The sequence below is a fragment of the Labeo rohita genome, chromosome 8 (genome assembly GCF_022985175.1).
Source record: "Labeo rohita strain BAU-BD-2019 chromosome 8, IGBB_LRoh.1.0, whole genome shotgun sequence".
In the NCBI taxonomy this organism is placed as follows: Eukaryota; Metazoa; Chordata; class Actinopteri; order Cypriniformes; family Cyprinidae; genus Labeo; species Labeo rohita.
The window spans coordinates 17,535,316-17,551,575 of NC_066876.1; the positions used below are offsets into that span (position 1 = coordinate 17,535,316).

The window sequence follows — 16,260 nt, forward strand, 5'->3', positions numbered from 1 at the left end:
GGGAACAATATGTTATATTTGGGTAATAAGGGGATAACAAACCAGATATTCAACCTGCAAAGAACTACATAAGTATACTGAATTTACGGTGTACGTTTCTGTAATTATAGTGTACCTATTAAAGAACGTACATGAAGGTATACGGGAACAATACGTTACGTTTTGGTAATAGAGAGTAACAGCCAGATATACAACCTGCACAGAACTGCGTAAGTAAACTAAAGTTACGGTGAATGTTTCGTATTTATATTGTACCTACGTGTAAGTATAAGGGAACAATAGGTTACGTTTGGGTAATAAGGGGGTAGCAAACAGATATACAAATAATTTATAATGGATTAATTTAAAAAAACTTAACAGGTACCTGTTCTATTAAATCGTACGTTTGGTGTATCTATACGTAAGCTTTTTAAAATTACTGGGAAAATATACTCTTGTTGCATGTAGTTACAGGGTAAGTGTGACATCTGCGGGCTGTAAATTAAAGTGGCGATTGTTCCCCTCTTGTTCAACGAAGTTACAGGGTTGGTAAATATAACAACGCGACGTAAAATGTGGTTCTACAAAATGTACATTTATTTACATTTTTACAGACACTAAATGTACAATACTGACATATTTACATCATCTAAACATTTAACGTTTACTTAATATGAAATTATAACATTTCATTCTGTTCTGTGATTTCTGTTGCCAGCTCGTTTCCAAGAATAGGTCTACATAATGTTATCATGACTACGCGTTAAACCCTTAAAATAAATAATATTTCTGCAATCGTTTAATCATTCATGTAATATTAACTTCGTTTGCCGTGGTGGAACACAAAGGCGTTTTCTCTAACATGCTGTGACTAACAATAGAACCATAAAATACACCGAACACGCATCATAATTACAAATTAAACCATTTTATTTGTGTGCTGTAACCCAGATCTTCAGAATCCATACGATTCGCGAGGACCAGAACCAAATTCAAGGCTTTGTCCGGCGATCTTCATCTCCATCTCTAGCAGCGAGTCCAGCAGCAACAGCCATAAACCCGTGCTAAAGTGCATTTTGCGACAGGAAAATCGGACGTTCATTGGCTCTCGCCTGCTTTCGTCACAGATTACGACATGCCGTGTTTCTGGTGAGATGTGTTGGAATGACGCGCGGGCGCCTTCGAGGAGTGGATCAAGACAATAATCTGGATAATATTTTCAGCGATTAACAGTTTAAATTATGCTCTCATCCTACTGCACCTCAAACCTACTGTATTCCGCCAGAGAGGACTGCGGCTGCAAACGCATCGTTATTTGGATTACTTTTTTGTATGGCTGTTGACATTTTTGCAATAAATAAATGATTGTGATTGCACTTTCCTGTTTTTTATATTTTTATTACTGTTCAGTCATAGTTAACGTTAGGTTTAGAGGTAGAAGTGGGATTAGCGACTATAAAAAATATTTTTAGATATATTTTCAGATTGTGTGTTTATGTATTGAACCTACCCTGTAACTTCGTTGAACAAGAGGGGAACAATCGCCACTTTAATTTACAGCCCGCAGAGGGCACACTTACCCTGTAACTACATGGAACAAGAGTATAATTTCCCAGTAATTTAAAAAATCTTACGTATAGATACACCAAATTTAGGATTTAACAGAACAGGTACCTGTTAAGTTTTTAAGTAATTCCATTGAAAATTATTTGTATATCTGTTTGCTACCCCGTTATTACCCAAACGTAACATATTACTCCCTTATACTTACACGTAGGTACAATGTAATTACGAAACATACACTGTAACTTTAGTTTACTTGCGCAGTTCTTTGCAGGTTGCATATCTGGTTGTTACCCCCGAATTACCAAAACGTAACATAGCCTATTGTTCTCTTATACCTACACATACGTACTAATAGGTACACTATAATTACAGAAACGTACACCGTAAATTCAGTATACTTATGTAGTTCTTTGCAGGTTGAATATCTGGTTTGTTATCCCCTTATTACCCAAATATAACATATTGTTCCCTTATACCTACATGTACGTTCTTTATAGGTACACTATAATTACAGAAACATACACCGTAAATTCAGTTTACTTACGTAGTTCTTTGCGGGTTGTAATCTAAAGCATTACCAATTATTTTACCAATATAAGAGGGGTCATACAAAATGCATGTTATGTTTTATTTAGTACTGACCTGAATAAGATATTTCACGTAAAAGATGTTTACATATAGTCCACAAGAGAAAATAGTAAAAAAGTTTTAAAAATGACCTTGTTCAAAAGTTTACATGCACTTAGTTGTTAATACTGTGTTGTACTTTTGTTTTGTTTAGTGATAGTTGTTCATGAGTCCCTTGTTTGTCCTGAACATTTAAACTGCCTGCTGTTCTTCAGAAAAATCCTTCAGGTCCCACAAATCCTTTGGTTTTTTTCAGCATTTTTGTGTATTTGAACCCTTTCCAACAACGACTGTGTGATTTTGAGATCCATCTTTTCACACTGAGGACAATTGAGCAACTCATATGCAACTATTACAGAAGGTTCAAACACTCACTGATGCTCCAGAAGGAAAAACAATGCAATTAAGAGTCAGGAGTGTAAACTTTTGAACAAAATGAAGATGTGTACATTTTGCCTAAATGTCATTTTTTTTTCCCTTCAGAGTCTACAAAAGACACTTACATGTTTCCCAGAAGAAAAAATAAGTTAAATTTAACCTGATCTTCAAATTCAAAAAGTTTTCACCCCCTGGGTCTTAATGCATCAGTGAGCATTTGAACCTTCTGTAATAGTTGCAAATGAGTGCCTCAGTTGTCCTCAGTGTCAAAAGGTAGATCTCAAAATCATACAGTCATTGTTGAAAATGGTTTAAATTCACAAAAATGCTGTAAACCAAAGAATTTGTGGGACCTGAATGATTTTTCTGAAGAGCAGCAGGCAGTTTAACTGTTCAGGACAAACAAGGGACTCATGAACAACAATCACTAAAAAAAAACACAGCTGTGGATCATTCAGGTAACAACACAGTATCAAGAATCAAGCGTATGTAAACTTTTGAACTGGATCATTTTTATAAATTCAACTATTGTTTTCTCTTGTGGATATCTTATTCAGGTCAGTATTAAATAAAAAAATAACATGCATTTTGTATTGCCCTCTTATTTTGGTAAAATAATTAACATTTTGCAGATGTGCAAGGTGTATGTAAACTTTTGACTTCAACTGTATATGGTTATAAAGAGTGAGAAATATCACTTTTTTTGTATTACCCAGATATATTAACCATCTGTTGTTGCGAAGTGGCCTCTAGAATGGCCTCATAACGCATTCACATAAAATGATGGCTAAATGCAACTAGAGTGACTGAAGTTGTATTGCATTAATGTGCCACGCTCATGCTAATACAGTTCATGCGCTATTCTCCAGATGTGCCTGTCGTCAAGGTCATCTGCACCCACTAACACAGTTTTAATTAGTATTCAGGCAGCCTGGAGGGGAATTTCCTAGTTCTAATCCTCCTTAGAGACAAATAACGCTACTGATGAAAAATATAACAGGTGAACTGACAGAACTGCAAGCAGTATTCATCTCTTCCATCTTTTTAAATCTCCATTTCTCACAATGAATGATCCTGAAAACCCCCAGAAAAGTCTGTCAAGGATATCCTCAAACAATGTACGTCAAGCAAAGATTTACTGACCTCAAAAATTTACTGACCGCAACAGACCTCAAATACTCCTCAACCATAAGTGAGCAATAATGAAGTCACTACAACAGACTAACAGCCTCTCACTTCCTCACTGTGTTTCACATCCTAAACGGTCCCCATATGTCCCAACACACACCCTCAGCAACTAAAGGTTCCCAGGGGTTTTAGTTGACCCTCGCTGAACCTCTCCGGTACAATAAAGGGGAGGAAACATTTACATCTGCCAGACAGTGTGAATGACACAGAGCGCAGTTTATTAAAACGTCATCAATGAGCATGCTAGCGTGACGCTTAAACAGCTGAGCACAGAAGAGCAAACAGCTGATTCGGGTGCAGAAGCACTAAAAAACCATCATGCCACAATTTCAGTTTCATAATGATGGATTTTGTAATGTATCTTAAATTATTAGATGGCAGGGAAATTATTGTTTTGCATCATTACAATTACTTCTCCTCTGACAGGAACAGAAAATGACACTTCATATTAGTGTTTCTCAACTAAAGGGTCGCCACCCAAACACTGCAGGTCTGAGATTATAACTCTGAAGTATTTTGGTGCAAATTCATCTCTCACTCAGTATAGTATTAAAAGCATAGTTCACCCAAAAATGAAAATTCTGTCATTAATTACCCTCACGTCATCCCAAACCTTCATGAGATCTACATTTATCTTCGAAACACAAATTAAGATATTTTTATGAACGCTGAGAGCTTTCTGACCCTGCATAGATGGTACAACCACATTCAAGGCCCAGAAATGTAGTAAGGACATTGATAAAAAAAGTCAGTATTTTAATGATGTTCTTACAACCATTCTGGGCCTTGAATGTGTCAGTTGTGTTGCTGTCTATGCAAGGTCAGAAAGCTCTTGGTTTTCATCAAAAATATCTTAATTTGTGTTTTGAAGATGAACAAAGGTCTTACAGGTTTGGAAACGACGTGAAGGTGAGTAACTAATCAAATTGATTTTAGTATTGTTGAATTACTGCTAACTCAACAACACCAAAACCCTTTAAAGTCAATGTGAGCTTATGAAGAAAGTCTTCTCATTGTCATCACACCTTTGCATCCCATGTTCTCTCATTCACTGAGCTGGAGAACATCAGCGTGTCACTTTTCTGTTCACACGCAGTGCGTTTCATCGAACTGAGTCTCGGCTGATGGGCTAAGAGACTTAAGGGCATGTTGATGTTGTTGAAGTTTGGTCCAGAGCAGATGGAACTCGCAGCAGTGATTTTTAAAGAGCCCTCAACCCTCTGCAGCTCTCACGTGACCGAAAAGAAGGAAACCAGGTGGCTATGCGCTCTTGGACCAGCTGGGAGAGTGAAAGACCATCTGACACTCAGCCAGAGAATCATACACTCTCCTCAGCAAACACTTTGCATGTCAATACCATAGTAGCACAAAGGGACAGAGAGAGAGACAGAAAGACATAGATCCAAGAAATTGAGCTAATTATCCTGGTACTCGGCTATTTCTACCCTATTTTTCACAGCTGAACAATTGGGCCCTTAAGTGGATAAACCAGCACGGAAAGTGGTTTATGAGCATCTTCAGCTCGTAAAGTGACTTGCAGTGAGTGTTTGAACAGCGAATCAGTTGGTTTCCTCTATACGCACAGGAACTTGATGAAAAATAATGCCGATTTTTAATAATAATAATGCAGTCTCTCCCCATTTTATGTATTGTCAGTATTTAAACTGTCTCACAGACAGACCCATACGATCCTCAGATGTTTCTTTGTGAAAATCAAGATGAAATCAACAGTGAGAAGGAGGCATCTGCATGATCTTCTGACCTCTGACCCTTAGGCTTTGCGTAGGGGGTAATTTAGGCTTTTTACGCCCCGTTAGGATCAGTCAAGCATTCCTGAGTGCCCAAGAATCAGGGTCAGCAGCTGACACCACTCTCTCCTTTACTCTCCGTGTCTCTCTCTTTGTCAGTCTCTTGAATCCCTCAGGACGAGTGTTATAATACTGCTCATTTTTTGTTTCTCTTCATTAGTTAACCATTTCTGGCAGTCTGATCACCTGTCGGGATTTTGGCACAGCAGGAGATTTGACTGTGTAACCTACCACAGCCAAAGGTCAGGTTTTGGTTGATTTCTCGGGGTGTATGTGTGGTCTTGGGCTGCTTTGCATTGTAGGATTTTGTATTTAGTCTTTGTGAGGATGTTGAATCAAATATTGTCACTGGCAAAAGTGGTTTTAGGTTGGCACAAATAGCACAACAACCTTTTTGGCATTTGAAAGCTTGACTAAATTGGCCAAAATAGTCAAATAATGAAAAAATGATTTTCCAAACTCAATATTTTTGTCTTGTTTTGCAGTACAAATAAACATTCTTGAATCAAGATGCATTTATTTAAAAAGCAAAATGACATAAGATATTACTTTTTAATTATTTCCGAACTACCAGTCAAACCAGTCAAACCACTACCAGTCAAAAGTTTTTGAACAGTAAGATTTGATTTTGTTTTTTAAAGACGTCTCTTCTGCTCACTAAGCCTTTGTTTATTTGATTCAAAGTACAGAAAAAAACAGTAACATTTTTACTTTTTAAAATAGCTGTTTTTTTATTTGAATATATTTTCAAATGTAACTTATTCCTGTGATTTCAAAGCTGAATTTTTATCAGCATATTAGAATGATTTCTGAAGGATCATGTGACACTAAAGGCTGCAGTAATGATGCTGAAAATTTAGCTTTGATTACAGGAATAAAATAGAATGTAAAATATATTCAAATAGAAAGCAGTTATTATAAATAGTAAAAATATTTCAGAATTTTACTTTTTTTGCTGTTCTTTGGATCAAATGCAATGCAGGATTGGTGAACAGAAGAGACTTCTTTAAAAAAAAATTAAAAGTCTTACTGTTCAAAAACTTTTGACAGATAGTGTATGTTTTTTTTTTTTTTTTTTTTTTTACCCATTGGCAGATATGTTTCTTGTTTTAAACAAACTCACTTTTTTTTGTATATTCTGCAGAAAATATTTTGGTTCTCATTCTGTAAATGAATCTTGATTTAAGAGTGTTTAGATATTTGTGTTGGCGCCGATAGCCTTGTGGTTAGTGCACCGACATATACTGCGCTCGTGGCAACCTGAGTTCGATTCCCGTCTTGAGGTCCTATGCCGATCCCGCTTCCCTCTCTCTACCCAATACTTTCCTGTCATCTCTCCACTGTACTCTCAATAATAAATAACAAAAAAACCTTAAAAAATATATATATGTTTAGATATTTGTACCAGAAAAACAAGACAAAAATAAAATATTTTTTGCACTGAAGATCTAAGAGGCATGATGGGTTAGAGGCTGTCATCAATGTGTATTTCCGATTGATAGCAGTCGTTTGATGCAGTGGTGGTGACTGTGGTGGTGGTGGAAGTCTAAGGGTTCAAAACCTAGACCGCTAGCTCAAGAGTTGCCAGATTGATTCCAAAATGTGCAACTCTAGAAACTAGGGATTTATTGAGATCACAATCACAATTTGTACCCTTAAGCAAGACATTGAAACCAAAGGTTATTACATATCTGCAAGTTGCTTGGGATAAAACTCAATAAAAGCTTCCACTAAATGGCAAGTATTTGGTAGAAACGAATAAAAAAAAGCTTTTGGAAGACCTGAGGCTTCTCTCTGCCTAAAAAAGTGTTGAGTAAAAAGATTTATTACTCAAAGCTTTTCAACATTGTGCATTTTGTAGCCACCTTGTGGTCAAAATATTGAATAGCACCTACCACACTGCTGTTTCCCATTCACATTTAGTTCTCCATTTCTGTTATTTATTTATTTTAGAAATAAAATTTCAGTCATTCATTTGTGTCTGTGTATAGACCAATTTGGAGTAGACGTCACAGTTACATCACCTGCAGCTACGCGCACATTATGGTGGCAGAAAAACACTGGGTAAAATCCATGGAATAAGAGAAAAAAATGATTGTTGTGCCTTTGGATGTCAGAATCGGAATGAAAATCATTTTTATAGAATACCGTCGTCAAAGATGCTGCTTGAAGTTGAACCCAGACTATGGATGAAGCATAAATTTGATTTAAACAATTTGTCTACATAATATTCACATACACTCTTAAAAATAAAGGTGCTTCACAATGCCATAGAAGAATCTTTTTTGTCTAAATGGTTCCATAAAGAACCTTTAGGACTCTGAAGGACTTTTCTGTTTCACAAAAGGTTCTTTGTGGCAAAAGAAGGTTCCTCAGATTATAAAAAGGTAAGAAAGAGATGAACCTTTGACTGAATGGTTCTTTGTGGAACCAAAAATGGTTCTTCTATGGCATCACTGTATGCAGTTCATAAGGGACGTATTGGGAAAAGAGAGAATGACAAGTTGATTTTTCTTATCAGAATTCTGAAGTGTAATCTCAGAATTGTGAGTATAAAGTCAGAATTTTGAAATACAAATTCTAATTTACCTTTTTTTTTATTCTTTTATTCCATGACCGCTACTTGAAAACTGTCATTTTCTGCCACCAGATAAGCTCCGCCCACAAAAACATCATCACTGTTTGCAAACACAGAATTGGTCTGTTGACACTTAAATTATTCAAATGAATTAAAAATATATAAATAAATAAAATCTGCATCCATGCCCAAGTCCTGGCTTCAATTGTTATTTCATAGTCAGATGGACGTTTGGCTTTTTTCTTTTTTTTTTTACACAAGCTTCAGGACTTTGGTGTCAAATGTAATATCGCTAGCATTTGACTTGATGTATTTATTTATTCATTCATTTTACATTTAACACCCTACTGCAGTAGTTCACACTAAAACCCCAGGCTGTCTGCAAAAGAGCAGTACCATCATAAAAATATACAACAAATGAGCGCCATCTAGTGATGACAGAACATCATTACTGTTGACATGTTCCAGGTTCTTTTGACTATTACAAAAAATTTGTTTCTCACTTTCATAAAAGCAACAAATATCATGTGTACAGCAATGCATTTACAGTGGTAGTCATTATAATAAACGTTTTTAAAAAGTTTTGAAAGTATAGCAACAAAATATACAAGTTAAAATGAGATAAAAATGCTTAACATGTTTTATCAAAAAAAAAAACTCCTGCCATGAGCATATAAAGCCATTAAACCATGAAGCTTGCTCATCATATGTACAAGGAACAGAGAGGGACTGTTTACATAGAGAACAATACACCCACATGAGCTTATAGACTATTGTGTGCGCTGATTGAGGGATAAGTCAAAATTATTTTCTGTGGTAACTGATAACACACCACAGAATCTGATAGTGCTTCACTTACGTAAGAACCTTCATTCAACAGAAAACATTAGTTTAATAGACAGCATTTACAATACAAAATGATTTAATGATCTAATCATCAGATTTAGCAATAATATTGGAAGAAAATATACCAGTAATTCACAAACGATCCTGAAACACTTGTGGATTTTTCCAGATATCAAGAGCTTACAACATCATAAATAATAATGGAAATAAAAAAGTACAAACGTTAAGTTAATGTGAAAACAAGAGTAAAGCATCAAAACAGTTCTAAGGAAGTGCCGAATGTTCATTAAACGTAATGTCACAATCATTAGCTCAGTAAGTAGTAGTTTATTCCCCTGTTAGTCATATTAAACTTTTATTATAATGGGCATATGGTGTTGCAAACGTCTCCCGATTGGAAGAGGTGATAGATGTTAATCAGGGGAAACATTATGACGGAGCCTAACAAAGAGCCTGCTTGAACTGCTGCTCCACACCAAACAAGGGCGCTGTGACTGTGGTCCCTCAGAATCACACCCACCATCACCTTCACATAGGACAGCAGACCAGTAAAGAACACCCATGACAAAACCTGAAATAAGTTCAAAAGACAAAAAAGAGAGACAAATGGGTCATCAGTGATTGTCAGATTAAAATACTAAAATATTTTAAAGTTGACATAACATGAAATTCTGTTTTTTCCATTTTAAGTGTTAAGTGCTATAATCGGGTCCCAAGTTAATCTACCAACCCAGAAAACTACCCCCACCCCTCTTGATGTAGGAAGAGCATCTTATTATAATATTGCCATCCCTTAATCTGCACATTTCCATCCACGGCGCCGACATTCTGTTTTCACAAGCGACAACGGTGTACCAGTTCTAATGCCATGGTGAAAGTTCATGGGTCTTTCTCTAGTGTTTCAGTATTATATCAAATTAAGCACTAATCATTTGTTATGTTCACTGTTTATATTTAGAATGTTACTTATTTATGAGAGATTATCATAATTTAACCTTGATTTATGCTCTTTTAGCTACGACTATTGTACATTTGTTTTATTTGTAGCCTGAGGAACAAAAATTTTGCTTAGCCATTTACATTAATCTTTTATCATTCTGAATGGAATCAAGAGTAGATTCATTTAAAGCGAAAAACATTTAGACAAAATATTCTAGTAATGGGATGATTACATTAAAAAGTTACTCACTATAAGAGCGTCCCCTAGAGGTGTATCTTGGAGTAAAGGGCAGGGACTCATGGCAGCCATGGCCATATTGTAGCCTCCAAAACCAGAGCCAAGTAGACACAGGATGCCCAGAAATACTAATGAACTGAAAGAGAAATATATACTCACTGTTAGTCAAACTGCAATTATGAACCTAAAGTGTGCTTTAAAGGGATAGTTCGCCCAAAGATTTAAAGTCCGTCAGTAATTACTCACCCTAATGGGGTTTCAAACCCGTTCATTTTCAGAACACAAATTAAGATAGTTTTGATGAAATCCAAGACAGCCATGTAACTACCATGTTCAAGACCCAGAAATGCAGTAAGGACATCGATAAAATAGTCCATGTGACATCAGTGGTTCAACCATAAAGTTATGAAGCTATGAGGATACTTTTTGTGTGCAAAGAAAACAAAAATAACGACTTTATTCAACGATTTCTTCTCTTCTGTCAGTCTTTGATTTTCGTTTAATGAGAGTACGTATGCGTCGTGATAATCTCATGAACGCACATTGAAGACTGACGCAGAAGAGAAGTAATTGTTCAATAAAGTTGTTATTTTTGTTTTCTTTGCCCACAAAAAGTATTCTCATAGCTTTATAACATTACAATTGAACCACTGGTGTCACATGGACTATTTTAACAACTACCTTTCTGGGCTTTGAATGTGTCAGTTGTATTGCTGTCTATGCAGGGTCAGAAAGCTCTTGGATTTCATCAGAAATATCTTAATTTGTGTTCTGAAGATGAACAAAGGTCTAATGGGTTTGGAACGACATGATGGTGAGTAATTAATGACAGAAGTCTCTTTAATGTGCTTAATAGAACACAAAATAAATGCAAAATGGTAATAAAATTGTAAATAAATGTAAGTCGATTAGATTGTAATTAAACTAAAATAGAAATACCGTTTGGGGAAGAACATGGCAATGATGCAGGCCACCGGATTGGCTACCGCCGACAGAGTGGCTGACAGGTGATAGGCCATATTTCCATATGGCATACAGGAGAACGTCTGCACTGAGGGCAGCAGTCCGTTTGTTGCACCGTTAACCCAAAAAACCATAAAATAGATAAATGCCAGCTGATAACTGGAGTGCAGTGTTTTGTTTCCCGTTTCCTCTGGACTGTTTGTCTTTGGATTGGGATCCATGGGGCCCTCCATGGGGCAGACAGTTGAGACAGCAGCTGAGTCCGGGACGAGATTTTCAGTGGACCATTCGAATGTGCGAGGCAGACGTTTTAATATGATGAAGGAACCCAGACTTATCGCTGTCATTACGGCCAGGAAGGAGAAGAAGATCTCGGTGGAGAAATTGGGAGGGAGGTACTGTGTCTCCACGATGAAGACTGGAGGTTCGGGCTCTGTTAGGTTATCTGGCACATAAGACACATTGACGCATTTTGACATGCCAACTCCTTGCGCCAGAGCCACCAGGCCTGGAACCAGCCCGCTCAGACCTTCTCCTATGAAGTATGTGGTGATGTATTTGGCTGGAAGTTGCATCATGAATGGCAGGAAGGTGACGGATGAGGTGCAGTCGACTAGAGCGAGAAAAAACGTAAGGATGAAAAATGCTGTGCTACGCGGTTGGCCGAGGATCACAGTGGTGTTCTTCCAAAACCCAGCTAGTAAGGCACAAGCTACAACACCGATAGACAGGACCCCATAGATGACCAGATGTTCACGTAGTCGGCCGGGACAGAATTTGTGTGCCAGGGTCACCAACAGAGGGCCTAAGTTGGCAAGCTGAATGATGACTGTGAGGTACGACGGCAAATCCCAACCCTCCGGCAGAACGTTGACTATCAGAGGAAGCTCCACCCACAAGCCGTTAATGGACACCCAGGAGCCCAGACCGAAAGCACACGCCAAGGCATGGATGTACAGAGGCATGGTTGAAATGAGTAGTTGAAGAAATATCTGATGTCAGACAACTTCTTTCAACTGTGTGACACTTTGGTATTGTATATGGTGTGATGCCACTTCAGTTCGGCTGTTTGGATGTCTTCTCTTGTCTTTGTGAAGACATCAGATAACCTTTAGTGAGAAACAGAAAAGACAAATGTAAAGAAGAAATCAAGGTCTAGACCAAGTATTAGCTATTGAAACATAATGTGACATCCCTAAGGATAGATTGAGCCATTGCTGGACCTTGTGAATTAATATTTTGTATTTTATATACGATAGATTTTATTCCTGAATTTTAACCAGCCAGTACTAGCAGCCAGTTTAGTAAGTCATTACCAGTCAAAAGTTTTTGAACAGTAAGATTTTTTATGTTTTTTAATTTAGACTTTTCTGCTCTCTTTAAGTCTGCATGTATTTGATCAAGAACACACACACACACACACAAAAACTGTAATATTGTGAAATATTATTGCAATTTATTATAGCATCATTACTCCAGTCATGCACATGATCCTTCAGAAATCATACTAATATTCTGATTTGCTGCTCAGAAAACATTTATTATTATTATGCTGAAAACAGCTTTTTTTCAGGTTTCTTTGATGAATAGAAAGTTCAAAAGAACAGCATTTATCTAAAATAGAAATCTTTGTAACATTACAAATGTCTTTTTCATCACTTTTGATCAATTTAAAGCATCCTTGTCAAATAAAAGTATTAATTTCTATAATTTCTACAATTTCAAATCCTGATCTTTGGATCTTGGAAAGAATCCTGAAAAAAAGGGCTGTTTTAAATATTGATGATAATAATAATAATAAATGTTTCTTAAACAGCAAATAAGCATATTAGAATCAGCATAGAATATTTAGAATCAGTATAGGATCATGTGACACTGAAGACTGGAGTAATAATGCTGAAAATTTAGCTTTGATCACAGGAATAAATTACATTATAAAATATATTCAAATAGAAAACAGTTATTTAAAATAGTAAAAACATTTTGCAATATTATAGCTTTTACTGTATTTTGGATCAAATGATTGCAGGCTTGGTGAGTAGAAGAGAATTAATTGAAAAATATTAAAAATCTTACTGTTCAAGTCAGCGCGATAGCCTTGTGGGCAGTGCGCTACAGGCGCCCCGTGTTCAAATCCCAACTCGAGGACCTTTCCCGATCCCACCCCATATCCCTCTCCACTTTATTTCCTGTCCATTCTGATCTGTCCTGTCATAATAAAGGCTAAAAATGGCAAAAATAAATCTTTAATATCTTACTGTTCAAAAACTTTTGACTGGTAGTATATGTAGAGAGAGTGAATTTATATATAGAATTGTGTTAAATTAAACTAATTACATAACACATTTCATGCAATACAAAGTACAAGTGCAACATAGCAATAAAAAGATCATAAACAGCATTGCGACAATGAAATATGAATTGCTATATTAATATGGCTTGTTAATTTTTTTTGTTTAGTTTTTTGTTTAGTGGATTCATGTGTTCTTATTCTTTTATATACAATCAAAGACTTAAAGTTAAAATGAACTTGAACAGTCTTTCCAGCAGGCACCACAGTCTTTCCAGCAGGTTTGATGTTAAATATTAGTCAAGACTTGATCAAGATGCTGTGACATCATTTTAAATTCAGTTTGGACGGCAATTGGTAATTGGGTTAAAATAGGAAGTTAATCCCATACTGAAATTGGTTTCATGTAAGATTTGCACACATGTAACATTATAACAAGCATCCAACATGATAAAAATAGCGATGTTAAAAATATTCAGTCAGCATTTTTCAGCTCTAGCAAAAATCTGATGCCAGTAACTCAGTACAAAAGATTGATTTGTTTGTTACCTCGCTGAAGGAGCATTAAACAGATTCAATACTCACATTACTGCTGAGGCAATGAGCCAGAGTAAACACGCTCTTCCTCCTGCACAGGCATTAGTGTGTGCTGTATGCCGTTAGGTCATAGAAACAGTTGTCATTCACCAATCCGGTGTCCCGCTGTTACCTGTTAACTTCTCAACTCCGTCTAAAGTCGTCCACAGTGATTTGTGATTTTTAACCTCAGCATATGAGTGTGGGTGGGTCTGCCTCTATCATGAAGGTCGTCCCGCTCTAATGAGGTGCGTTACTGTCTAGTCACATGACAGGCTGCACAAAAAAGCCATTTTTGCTGGTCCTGTTTTACTATGAAATATTGACATCAATATATAAAGTGTGCAGAACTTCAGAATTCAGTGAACAGTACAAATGTAATTTATAGGCCTGTTGTTCTTCTATGTATCATAATCATTTAATTGTGATCAGAACATCCTGACCTCTTTTGTGGTGTGTACTTTGACCCTATTCAACAATCAAATCTATCAAGATGAACAAATGTAAGGCACATTCACATTATATTTGAGCTTATCCTTGACTCTGCAGTCAGCCTTCAGTGGAACTTTGAACACTCATAATAGGACACTTTGAACAGTTTACAAAACATTAAACTTGCCATAACCTGTTTCTTTTATATTCTTTTTGATAGCTGGTAAAATCAAGGTTAACAGATCCAAAATCACAAGTCATTGTGACTTTAAAGCTTATTCAGGCACCGCATAATAACAGTATAATTCTAGCTTCCTTTGGTGTGGCCTACATGTACAACCCCCATTACTGATTAACAGCTTCTATTAGGCTTTGAACTTGTACCTAAAATAGACAAATTTATTATTAACACATTAAATAAAGGCATCGGTCTGTATCGATAGAACCCCGTGAGATCATAAAAACAATTCTGAGCATAAATCACCAGTTATCAGACAAAGAAAGATAAATGAATTGAACCAAAGTTTCTATCGAGGAAAGTCTGTTCACTCGGCGGACGTATTTGCAACACCTCCAGGCAGCTCGTCTTATCTAAATGAATGTGGGAATCCTGAAATCTCAAAAACTGCCTGTTGAATTCACAATTAAATGGCGTATTTTAAATCAGCAACAAAATCTGAAATTAACTGCTACATGAATGTTGTTCCTAATGCTCAAATGACATCAAAACAGCTTATAACGCGCATGTGCAGTCATAAGCGCAAGTCTCAGGTTTCTATGTGACCGGAGCTTCTAACGGCAGCTGCAGTGATGCAATGACTTTACCAATCAGCGACTGACTGTTTATTCAGAAGGCGGGACTATTCTGCTATATTGTGCGTTGCAGTTTCTCCCATTCATAAGAAATAGACCAATTTGGAGTAGACATCACAATTACGTAACTTGCAGCTGCGCGTGCATAGGTTGCAAAAAAAACACTGGTAACAAGTGGAGGTAAGCGGGTGAAATTCAAGTCTATAATATACTTTGGTTAAAAATTCTCAATGGTAGTGTAAAACAACCTTTTTACCTTGTCAAAATGAGCTCTGCAAAAATCATCTCATTCTGGTCGAGGCTGCTTTAAATGTTAATGAGCTCTGCTCGCCCCGCCCCTCTCTTCTCTCCGTGGAGTGACGAGCCTGTTTACTTTAGCCGCATTTGGCCACGTTTAGCTGCTAAACTTGCTAACTAGCACATTATTAGTAAAGACGATCGCAAAGATTCATAAAAAACCCTTATACTCACTTCTGCTGTAAGTGAAGCTGGATCACGAATGATTTGTGTGAACATAGACGGATATATATAGATGGAATTCCCTTCACAAACAAACGTAATCTACTGCATCTTCAGCAGCTCAGATGTCGGGAGTAAATGACGACCACTACGTTCATTATTACATCCAGCAACACAACACCTCAATCAGAGATATTCTTGTCTAATTTACATCACTGCTTTGGCATTGAAACAATGGAGGTTGGACTGTTACAACTGATCTGAGGTAAGACGCTCATGTCAATCAACTATTGTGGGAGCGGCCTCTGTCGATGTGACGCCACAACGACAGGCATCTGAGAACGGCTCGATTTGAAAAAGGGGATATTATTTTTACAGATTAATTAAAAACCACTCCATGGATTTTTATCATTATAGGGTAGATTTGAACATATACTGCCAATACACATTCATGTTCAAACAGCATGTAAAAGTGAACTTAGCATCCGATGACCCCTTTAACATTTTTACATAACATTAATTTATTGTATCTCACAATTCTGACGTTTTTTCTCACAGATGCAAGTTTATATCTCCTAAT

General features: G+C 36.7%; 1 protein-coding gene across 2 annotated transcripts; it reads right to left on the reverse strand.

The window, feature by feature from the left end:
* Positions 1-8,770: 8,770 nt before the first annotated feature.
* On the reverse strand, positions 8,771-14,307 carry slc52a3 (solute carrier family 52 member 3). Of its 2 annotated transcripts, none has more exons than XM_051117374.1 (4): positions 13,986-14,307; positions 11,087-12,219; positions 10,160-10,283; positions 8,771-9,541 (listed from the first exon to the last, which is right to left on the reverse strand). In XM_051117374.1, the coding sequence occupies exons 2-4, from the start codon at positions 12,073-12,075 to the stop codon at positions 9,329-9,331; spliced, it is 1,326 nt and encodes a 441-aa protein (XP_050973331.1). In that variant the 5' UTR covers positions 12,076-12,219; positions 13,986-14,307; the 3' UTR covers positions 8,771-9,328. The 2 variants fall into 2 exon arrangements, with proteins under 2 accessions (XP_050973331.1, XP_050973333.1); XM_051117376.1 differs by lacking the exon at positions 13,986-14,307 and adding an exon at positions 13,187-13,383.
* Positions 14,308-16,260: the final 1,953 nt, after the last annotated feature.